Source organism: Amblyomma americanum, chromosome 1 (assembly GCF_052857255.1).
Source record: "Amblyomma americanum isolate KBUSLIRL-KWMA chromosome 1, ASM5285725v1, whole genome shotgun sequence".
Taxonomy (NCBI): Eukaryota; Metazoa; Arthropoda; class Arachnida; order Ixodida; family Ixodidae; genus Amblyomma; species Amblyomma americanum.
The window spans coordinates 155,591,175-155,602,905 of NC_135497.1; the positions used below are offsets into that span (position 1 = coordinate 155,591,175).

At 46.3% G+C, this 11,731-nt stretch overlaps 1 protein-coding gene across 1 annotated transcript in view; it reads left to right on the top strand.

Annotated features, from left to right (window-relative positions):
- LOC144113991 (lipid scramblase CLPTM1L) overlaps nucleotides 1–11,511 on the top strand; it is a 70,477-nt gene extending 58,966 nt beyond the window's left edge. The window contains exons 15-16 of the mRNA XM_077647413.1: nucleotides 7,433–7,548; nucleotides 9,797–11,511. Coding sequence (XP_077503539.1) covers nucleotides 7,433–7,548; nucleotides 9,797–9,878 — 198 coding nt within the window. The 3' untranslated portion in view covers nucleotides 9,879–11,511. The remainder of the gene's footprint in view (nucleotides 1–7,432; nucleotides 7,549–9,796) is intronic.
- Nucleotides 11,512–11,731: the final 220 nt, after the last annotated feature.

Sequence of the window (11,731 nt, forward strand, 5' to 3'; positions counted from 1 at the left end):
CGGTCACCGTTCTGAGGACAAGGTGCGTCAGGACGGAAACCACGAAGACCCACTTGGCGGTACGGACAGGCTCGGTAGAGATGACCAGGCTCCCCACAGTGGTAGCACAGAGGCCTACGGTCCGGCATACGCCACAAATCTGACTTCCGAGGACGTGGCTGAGCTGTAGCAGGGGCAGTTGCATAATATGGGGTGGTGCTACTGACAGCAGACGTCGAGGGAACAGCGGAGCCAGGTGCGGTTACGTGGCATGTGCCAATGCTGCTCATGGCAGGTGTCGGAGTAGCGGGACCGTAGCCAGCCGAGCGACGTACAACGGATGCATATGTGGGTCGGGCATCGAACTGGGGTGGCACTTCGGGAACAGGAGGCGCCTGCGCAACCTGCTGCACTTCTTCCCTGACGACTTCTGTCAGCGCTGCCAAAGGCCCAAGCGCAACCTGGGGCCCAGGCGCAACCTGGGGCAGACGGAACCGTTTGAGTTCCTCCCGGACAATTGACCGAATCAGTTCGCCCAATGTGTCTGTACTGCCGCCTAGGCACGACGAAAAGGTTTCGGGCACAATGCTGTTGATGTCCCGATTGTACTGGCGGGCTAGTTGTTGGAGCGTCGTCTCCATGGTAGTCGCCTCGGTAAGAAATTCCGCTACAGTGCGGGGTGGGCTACGTACGAGGCCTGCGAAGAGCTCCTGCTTAACCCCTCGCATCAGATGGCGAAGCTTCTTCTCCTCAGTCATGTTGGGATCGGCACGCTTGAATAGACGGGCCATGTCCTTGATGTACATGCGCACACTTTCATTCGTGCGCTGGTTTCGGGAGTGCAGAGCAGCTTCAGCCTTCTCCCGGCGTTCGGCGTTGGGGAATGTAGCCAGGAGATTCTGGCAAAGCGTCTCCCAGGTGGGAACGGTAGTCTCGTGGTTTTCAAACCACGTGCGGGCAGATTCTTCCAGAGCAAAATATACGTTGTGGAGCTTGCGCTCGTCGCTCCAGCCATTGTAGCGGGCGACCCGCTCGAAGCTCTCCAGCCAATCCTCAGCGTCTTCAAAAACGTCACCGTGAAAAGATGGCGGTGTTCGCGGTGGGTGGCAAAGGATCGGCGCCAGGAGCCGGGGGTCAGTGGCCATGGCAGTTGGACTCACCAGGCTAGGCTGGGTCGGCGCCGGGGACTCGGTGTCAGTGGCCATGTCAGTTAGACTCGGTGGCCGAGGCTGCGTCGTTCTTTTAGGCGAGGGAAGGGACCCAAATTCAGGCGACTCTCCGCGGATACGGCGGCTGGGTCGCTGGTGGACAGGTGTGAGGTCCGTTGTGATGCTGTGTGGAGTGCGGTAGTCTGGAAGCGTTACCCAGCACTGCTCCACCAAATGTTACGAGCAATTCGAAGGAGAACCTCCGGAGACGAAACGTAAAACTGCGGCGGTCCCTAAGAGGTCCGAGCGCGCGAGCGGGAGAGCAACATCTTCTTTCTCCACGGATGCAGGCGGTTTTTCTTCTTCTTCCACTGTAGCACGTATCAATATGTTCCGTCCCCTAAGTTACAACACGGGGAAAAGAACCATGGGTGAAGGCAATGCTCCTCAACACACAGCTGAGGAGGTTGTGTGCCTTGGGGAGTGCAGTGTTCGTCGACTTTTCCAAGCTCTTGGAGGGTGACAAACGCAGGATGGCGCAGGATGGCATACACTACCTGGCTGCCACAGCTCGCCAAGCAGTGAAAGAAGTGGAACTCAAGGCTCGCCCTTTTTTTAGGGTGGAGGCAGGAGGCCCGGAGCAGATGACTTAACCGACTGCATCCAAAAGCGCCTGCCCTGAATAGCCAGTCAGCCAGCCCCAGGAAAAGAGACACCCCGTGGACAAGCGGAACTTGCCGGGAGGAGACAGAAAGCAGCCGACATGGTCGGGGCAGCGGAACCAGCCCCAGCAGATCAAGAGATGCGGGCAAGCTCCAGAACAAGGACAGCCCTCACACAGGCACCTTCACCTTGGGCCCAACCGATGTACTGGGAGCGTCTGCTCCCCGAGGCACAGCTGCCACTGGCGGCGGTCCCATGGCACCTGGGCACGATGTGGAGCAACGTGATGACATGGCAGGGTGGCCCGACCCCCCTCCAGGCGACGCCGCATTTTCCACGATTGGCTCACCTGGGGAATGCCTGGCGACCTTTTCCAGACGGTTGGCAACCTCGTCCGACACCACATCTTGCAGCAGTGACCGTGGCAAGCGCAGTAAGGGGCGCACAGCAGCGTCACCGCCCAGCACCTCGGTGCAAGGAGCAAAGAAGCTTCAGAGTGGGCTTTCTAAACCTTCACAGCGCTTGACAAGAACAAAAGCGGGCGGAACTGTACGGAGCGCTTCGCACAGAGGAATTATCCTTATACGTGGTTGCCGAAACCCACCTTCGCGATCTCGAGGAGCCTCCAATCGATCGGAACGGGTGTTGGGCGGGCAAGAACAGATCGGGTGAAAGCCGGAAAGGTGGAGGTGTGGGAGTGATGTGGCGCCGTGATTTGGAGTGGCAGGCGCAAGAGTGCAGTGATCATGTGGGTCATGGCGAGGGATGCAGTGACCACTTACGGGTGGTAGAGGATCTTCTCGGGGTCCCCACAGCGCTATGCGTGGTATATTTTTCCGTCTGCAGTGGCCGTCCCGACAATAACCATGGTTTAGTAAAGTGCGTGTGCAGAGACGCCCACTTGGTTGCAAATGACAAGGAGATGATCATTCTTGGGGACTTCAACGGCCACCTCTACAAGCTTGACGGGTGCAGTGACGCTAACAGTGACCTTCTTATCTGGCTGGCGAAACAGCTCCAGCTCAACATCGCCAATCTGGACCCAAGATGCGACGGCCAATATACGTGGTGCACCAGAAACAGTGCAACTTGTATTGCTGCTATCGCATCGTCTACTAAGCCTTCTGCAGCACCTCGACATTGCTGAAGAGGGACTGGTTAGTATGGGCAGCGACCATAATCGCCTGCGTCTGGACTTCAGCTGCAAACAACGTCTGAAGACCAGACCCCGACAGTCGAAAGCTCGCTACCTTCCGGTAAGGCAGGTGGAGGCCTTCGCCAAAGAATTTGAAGAGAGCCAGAGGCGACTTGGAGCCGCTACATACTGCGAGTACATGGAAGCCGTACGTTCTGTAATGCGCTCACACATAGTCCACAAGGGCCATGAACAAGCCTACAAGAAGCCATGGTGGGAGAGGCAGGTGGCAGAGGCTTGGCAAGCGCGCTGGGACACGAACCGCGCCCATCGCTGGGTGGTGAAAGATAAGCACCCTGAGGCAGCAGCAGCAATGTGGGACATGTACCTGCAACGCAAACATGAAATGCAGTCACTGGTGCAAAGTTGGCTGTCGCAAATCTCTGCAGCTCTGTTAGGAGCTGCAGAATGGGTTTCGTCCGGGCAAATGATTAGAAGACAACCTCTTCGTACTTGTCAGCTGCATAGACATCGCCAGGAAGGACTCATCTGTTGCATAATATTAAAGCAGCGCTAAGCAACAAGGATGAAGAAAGAAGGGAACACACACGCAGGCGCTGATCTTACAACTAAATTTTATTTGAAGTAAGCAGGTCAATTTATACATACACAAGAACTACGCACATGCGCATGGTCAAACACAGATGTACTCATTTAAAAATGCAAATAAAAACACACTGCATCAAAGGCTTGTGGAGTTATTGCCAATATGTTATCTTCTGTGCAACAGGTTCATTTCCAATGGAGGTTAGGGATACTGAAGGTGTGCTGACGCAACAGTTTGTCTTTCTTATGATATGGAGTGCATTTTGTCGACACGGAAGTGTTGTTTGTGCACAGTGATCGGCGCACAAGAGAGATAGCAAAGGCCTTCCATATCATAAGAAAGACAAGCTGTTGCGTCGGCACACCTTCAGTATCCCTAACCTCCATTGGAAATGAGCCTGTTGCACAGGGGATAACATATCGGCAATAACTGCACGAGCCTTTTATGCAGTGTGTTTTTATTTGCATTTTTAAATGAGTACATCTGTGTTTGACCATGCGCATGTGCGTAGTTCTTGTGTATGTATAAATTGACCTGCTTACTTCAAATAAAATTTAGTTGTAAGATCAGCGCCTGTGTGTGTGTTCCCTTCTTTCTTCGTCCTTGCTGCTTAGCGCTGCTTTAATATTATGAAGCATTTCCAACTCTCCCAATCTGCCGTTCTTCTACAGCTCATCTGTTGCTTTCTGGACGTCGAAAAGGCATGACAGTGTGGCTGCTAACACACAATTCCGCAAAAAACGTGCAATATCGGTATTTTTCACGAAATCGTGGAAAACTAGGAGTTTTAGGTATGGCTATGAAGACTCTCTTGTGAATTAGATGGTGCCAGCTGGAAGTGTTAGCCATCTGCAAGAGAAAGCCATGCACTTTCAACAGTGCTGAGTGAGAAGCATTAGTGTCACTGTCAGTGGTATTGTCTTTGCCTATGTTGCTATGTCGTCTAAGCCACCAGAAAAAAAGACCATCTGTGAGAAGCATCAGTCATTTTTGTGTGCCAATGCTACACTTGGGCTACAAGTATAGGTTGGAATTTACCGAAAAAGAGGTTACCGGTTTTTCCGAAAAAGGTTAGTATCCTTCGAATACAGGCTATACCTTGGTGGCTATTAATTAAAGGAGTATAGAAGCCATGTTTCGGTTGCATGTTGTCAACTTTGTAATGAAGTGTAAGACATTACTATGCATGGATCAGCACATGGTATTGGCCTGTGGCCACTAAATAATTTAAAATTGATATAATTTATAATAGAATTTCTTCTTTCACCTGTTTTGATTGCGGTTTCAACAGCCGAGCAATGGCTGTGATGCAAAGGTCAGTATAGGTTACCTGAGGCATGAAGAAAACTGCAGTATAATTTCTGCTACTTCACTCATGATTCGAGCTCTTTAGGCAGGCTGGCTTTTGTGTTGTAGCAAATTAAAAAGACAAAGCACCAATTATATGTTGTTGTTTTTTCATGCCTCACGTCACCTATACTGACCTTTTGCATCGTAGCCATTGCTCTGCTGTTAAAACCGAAATCAGAACAGGTGAGAGAAAAATTCGATTACAAATTGTTCAGTGGCTTAGGTAAATACCATGTGGTGATCCACGTATACTAATGTCTTATACATAGTTACAATCAGTCACAAGGGAAAAGGAGCGTGTTTAGACAGTGGGATTGTTGGAATCAAGTAGTACAGTTGTACATTTTAAGGTATTGCTCCGCTACTTTGCGAAAATTCCGAGAGCAGACAGAGAGGCTCCACTGCCTCATCAAGCTTCATCTACTAGCATATAGCGCCTTCTGCTCATTGACTATCACTGGCTGCTCACATAGCAAGGCACCGTAAACTCAAAAACATGTACAACCATCATGAAAAAGTGTCATGTTCGGGCTTCCGCAACAGTTCAGCAGCACTTCCATCGCTGCCGTCATCATGCGGACTACGTGATCTCGGACCCCCAGGCTCCTTCTGGATTTCAGTCGAGGTCACTTTTTCTTTTTTTACAATTCAAGACTTTGTTCTTGTGAAGTTGATGCTCCTTTCACGGTTTGTTTCTCGACTGAAGGAGTGAGCAGTGTGTCGCAATCAAGAAATGGGTTTCTATTTATTGGAACCGGGTAAATGGACTAGGCAGAAATGCCTGGTTTCATTTTCCTAAGTGAGACAAGTGTTGTGTTTGTTGTGCTCCTTTTGCTTTTGCTTGCTTTTTTTTTCTCGTTTATTTTGGTTTTTGCATAGCCAAGTTGGTAGAAATAAACTTTATTTACATATCTGTCTCACAGCCCGATCACTTGACTTCCACGCTGTTACTTTTTTTTTATGGCTATAGTATTTTATATTGCAACCACTATAAACACTATCAATGTGGGTTAATTACTTGTACATAAACTGCTCTTACTGACAAACAAGCCAAGTTAAGCTGTATGTGAATTTAGAGCGCACAGGGCTGCCTTATATAAATGAAAAAAGGGGGGAAATCTTTTCGCAGAAAATATTTCTCCCCAAAAAAACAACGGAAATTGCATTCTGAAATAAACTGCGATAACGGTCTCCCTAATTTTCCAAAAATAAAAAGTGGAAAGTCCAACCCTTAGCTATGAGGCACGCTGTAATGCAGGACTCCAAATCATTTCCGGCCGCCTGAAAGCCTTCAGCACTCGTCGAAATTTCAGTAGACAAACATATTTGCATTTCGGCAGCAGCCATTGCCAGGACTGAAAATTGAAAACTTCAATTTGTGCTCAGAAAAATGTCATAGTCACTAAACCGCTGCTGCCAGTTCTTAGCATCAGCTGCTGGAGCATATACAAAAAAGCAGTGAATGGTAACTGACACTGATCAGATGCAAACTGGTGCAGATCAGCCACTGCTTAAGTAGTCGGCGCATTTTCATTAAGCATTGTCCTGTCTATACTCGCAGGCTTTTTGATGCTCTCGCTTTAAGGGCCCGTTCACCGGAAAATTCAGTGTCGGCGTTGTCGGCATCGGTGTTGTGAGCAAAAAATCACGGGCATGGCTCTGGCAGGTGGTCCCCAGAGAGCATCCTAGGAGGCACAGGGGCCACCTAGGTCACGTGGTCTTGGGGCGTCACACAACCTGCCCACCAGATAGGGAGCAAACTGCTCATCGTGGCAGGTGGCAGTTAAGTAATGATTGGTCACTCGGGAACAGCAACCTGGGCTACACAAGGCTCACCGCTGGGAGCACCTGCCATCGCAGGGCAGTGGCGCATCGCCTAAGTGCTGCACCACTGCGCCAGAAGGGATATGAGGACTCCCAAGGATCTATGAATGTAAGGTAGAGAATGACCATCTGCACATAAGGGAATTACCCATTACACTGTCGCATCATACCCTTAAGGCAGAGCTTAAGTGTCCCCTCAAATTTTTATTATTCTTATATCACCACCTTTGTTATTTCTTTTGGGAGGAGCCCTGAAGCCTTTAGCCGTTGCTGTAAGGGCCACATCGGCTTTTGGCACTTCGTTGTAAATACAATGCCACCCCTGAGTCTTCGTATTAGAATACAGTGCATTCATGAGTGCATTGTTTACCATTCTTGCTACCATGTAGGCAGTTGTTTGCAGCTTTTTTCTGGCAGTGTGATGCAGCTAGCAATACAAATAGAAAATGCGACACAGCAAGGAAAGTAGAGCAGCGAGAGCAAGAGGGGAGCCCTGTACTGAAGAGGTGGGAGAGTGAGGGGGAATACAGAGGCACAGCGCAGAGGATGAGGGTTCACAGCTACAATGCAGTGCAGTGGGAGAGAATAACGTGCTTCGGCACGACTTAAGAGTGTGCTGCACTGGCAGCAACACAGAGTGGAAGGGAGGTTGTTGGTGGCACAGCATAACAGCTGTCATAATTTCTCATCATTTGTCATCATTTTTTTCCTTTCTGTTCATTGCAGGCATTTAATACTTTCATTGACGACGTGTTTGCATTCCTGATTACAATGCCAACAGCCCATAGGGTGGCTTGCTTCCGGGATGATGCAGTATTCCTAGTCTATTTATATCAGAGATGGTAAGCTCTTTTCACTAAAATTGGGAAAGGTCACACTGGTGAGGCAGCATTCTTTTGGAGCTGTCGCATCTGCAATTTATTGCAGTGTTGGATGCATTGCTGAAAACTCCTCTCAAGTGAATTGCACAGAACTCAGGAGTAGCCTGGCACATTGTATGCATGTTCAACGAAATGTTGTTAGATATGAAGGGACTAGGAAGTGTGTTCGAAGATTGCTACTAAATAAGTTTAATGTGTAGAACGAATGCTTTTGAGCATTCCAACTGAGCATGAGTCCTTGGAATGTAGCTGGCAATTTATTAATTTTTAAAAGCCGTGCTTTTTAGAATTCGTGGGCCAATTGGTGTGTGTGTATAGTGACAGCTTTTGGAACTATTTTTCTTAGAGTTCAACGTCACTAGTATGGTGATGTCATGGTGAGCAAAAAGCCACCAGATGCTGCCATTCGCTGCAACCATGACAGCCACGACACCACGGGTAAACTTCCGGCAGCCGTGAAAGTAGTCTGCTCGTGTTGCTGCATGAACCCCTCGGGCATGTGCAAACAAAGTCAATGCCTTCGTGCACATGGTTTCGATTTTCCGCTGCCGCATATTTCTGTCGGTGGTTCCGGAGTCATCCGCAGTGTCTTTTGTGTCTGCTATGGGTCCATTACTGCCAACAACGACAGACAAGAAACAGGAGATAAGCAATGACCAAAGTATGTGCGGGAAGACCAGGAAGGCAAAAACCCATGTGGGGGGAAAACGGGTGCAACAATCAGAAATTGGTGAAGTAAACGTCAGCTGATTTTTTTTTTTTTCTTGGACAGGGCCGGTGAAGCTATTTTTTTTTTTTCTGGTGTCTCAGTGTGCATGAGTTGAGGGAGAGCATCATTTTTAAATTTTTAATCGCCAATATCTTTGGTTTTAATGAGGTATAGCTCAAAAATTCTTGCAGTGGAGTGATGTGTGATAGACTACCTATCGCTCAATTGCTTTACTTAACCTAGAAAAATATCATTTCCTAGTCCCTTTCATACCAGTAGTATGGATTTCTTTTTCAACCATGCACTTGTGCCCTATTTTATATTTGAACCTTTCTTTTTCTTGTATGTAACGTAGTGTCATATGCGTAACCTCTTCATTCCCAAAATAACATGCATGGACCACATTTTTCAGAAGTGGCATAACATCCTAGGTTGAGGCTGTTGAGAGGTAAAAAGAAAGTTTATGATTACATAGTTCATCCCAGTCATTTTATTGCATATTTTGTATTTATTGGTGGCATTCTTGATTTCAGGACTATTAGTATGCATGATAATCTAAGCACTGATGCTATGTGCTGTACAGATTTTAAGTGTTGTATTCATTTGTGACCATGAAAAGTGTGACCATTTCCACCTGCACCCTGGTGGCCAATCTTTCAAATGAAATCCTTCCTTTTGAATACTCTCATATACCAGGTGTTTCAAGGAAGCCTGCCACTGATTTTTAAAACTAGGATTTTTGAAGTAAATTTACTTTCTTGCAGCATAATAATACTAGTGCCTGCAGATACTAGAAAAGAGGCAGATCATTTTAACTAGTTAAGTGATTAATTAAATTTTAATAGTTAACTTTTTAACTATTACAGATAGGTGCATTATTGCAATTAGAGATTTGTAGTTGGTCATTAGTAATAACCATATTAGTTTTTAGAATTCTGTCAGCGCGATTACCCTCACTGCTGTGGCTCAACAAATTTCGGCCATTTCTCGTGCAGTTCAGTTCAGAAACCGTACACCTGCAGTGCATGCAGAGTGACATCCATCAAATTGTATTTTGAATATTTTAGAAACTGATATGGCTATTACTAATGGCCAGCTACAAATATCACTTTTAGCTAAGCTCCTATCTGTAAAGGTTTAAATGTTAACTATTAGAATTTAGCTAATCACTTTACTAGTTCATATGAATCACCTTTTTTCTGGTGTCTTCCAACAGTGGTGTAGTTTACTATGCCACAAAAAGTCTCTTTACCTCTAAAAACCTCTATTTAAAAATTAGTGGTGGGCCTCCCTGAAACACATGGTGTATGCTTCACACTCTGTGCTACTGACATTGCTGCAAGCCAGAATTTTTCCTGTTTGCATACTGCAATCTATTGGTGGCATAGTTATAAGGTGCATCAAATTGTCATGTATTGTACATTACATGTGTGTGTTGGTGTCATAATCTGATAGCAAACAATAATCTTATTGCTTGTTTGCTTTCCTAATCATTTAAAGGTTGTATCCAGTGGACAAAAGCCGTGTGAATGAATTTGGTGAGAGCTTTGAGAAGCCAGCAGAGAAACCAAGGAAGGAATGAGTCGTCGTGCAATTTCTCCTCATCGACCACTTTCTGCAAGATGACCTGCGGGCTGGTGCAAAGTGGCATTTGTTTCAATTTGGGCATCTGGCAGCGCTCTGCATTCCATTTAATATTATGCTGCACTGCGTGCACCCTTCTTGTCAGCTTGGCTTTAACAGTGGTTCTCGGTTTGGAGTCATGCAGTTCTGTATTCGGATGCGTTCTGTGGGGACGCAGAAAGAAGTGTATGGTGACTGAGAACACCTATGTTATATATCGAATCTCAGCCTAAATCTTTTGCAGCTTATTATTGGTGCTTGGGGACAGTTAGCTGACAGTTTGCCTTGCCTGTATCACTTTCTGGAGAGGGGGGAATTAGCACTTTTCTCACAGCACTTGCAGTGCTTTTATTAGCAAACTGAAATTAACACAGTGATTCATGCACATGTACACATGCATGTATACATACTGCTACCGGTTTCTTGTTGTTAGATAACATGGTAACTTCTGAATTTTAATTCAGAAGTTACCATGTTATCTGACAGCAAGAAATCGGTCAAGGCTGATTGGAAATTGCCTTTTGATGTGCTTATTTTTGGTGCTTGAGTATAGTAACGAAAACGTGATTGTGTGTGCTGTTGTTATAAAATATAAACGATGTGGAGGACGAAAACTAAGATTAAAAAAGAGTAAACCAGAGCATGTCGGCCAAAGCAGTAATGTTCATCTCGGTAAAATAAATGTTTGTTCATTGTAATTTAATGAAAATTCACAAGTTTCTAGCCAACCTGCAGGGCAGGAAGCCAATTCGCTTAGACGCACCAGCACTGTTATGCATCGACCCTTCAGTTTTAATACACGAAACTTTTTTGGCTACATAACAGCAGAGCAAAAAAACACATTCAATGGAACACACAGCAGCCTTAGATGGTGTGTGTGTTTCCTTCTAAGTTCTAAGTCTCTTCTGCTAACATTCTAAGTTCTAAGTTTCTGGTTGCTAACATAACCACGTAACCAGCTCTGTTGGGCATGCGTAGCATTTAGTGAACTGCCAGAAACTAGCAACTCAGCTCATGATCCTAGAATGCAGTTGGAAAATGCAAATGTAGTGTACTCTGCTAATAATGGTGGCAGTTAAAACTTAATTTCTCAGGAGCTCAATTGCAACATTTACTGGACTGTTGTTTTGCTTCTTACTGAAAATGCAAGAAAACTTTAATCAGCACAAACTATTCAACATGTGCACATTGGTTGACATGAACTCTTGCAGTGCAACACAAACTCCAGCCTCAAACAGCTGGTTGATTTTGTGCTGTTGTGCTGCATTGTGTGAAAGACAGCAGTGAGAGCTACAACATAAAAAAAGTCTGTGGGCATAACTGGCTTTGTGCCTAATCTTCTGGCCTCAAAAAAGCAGTGGTGAAGTTTTGGGTGCATTGTATGCCTGGTGTAATTGCACAATCAATCTTTTTAATGCAGTTTATTCAGGAGCACGAGGTTTGTAAGCAGTCCTTAGTGAAAATTGGGAAGGTGTCCTCTGGTGGGAAAAAAAAAATAAAACTCTCAATTGGGTGGTTAACTGCCAGTGCTGTTTGGGACTTTTTTAAAATCCCGCACAGTGAGCTCAATAAATATTTGCTCATGAACTTCTTCCCTGTGTCACTGCAGGTTTACTAATAGGAAGTATTCACGTGACGTCACTGACGTAATTTTGTGGTAAGCACATAGCTTCAGCAGTGCAAGATGGAGCAGGCAGTGATGGACAGATTAGATATGCCTGCAGCCTTTCTCCATGCTACATTCACCACAAAATGGCAGCCACAGTGGTGTGTGTGCATACTCCCTATAGTGCCAGTTCATGGCAGAGAAGA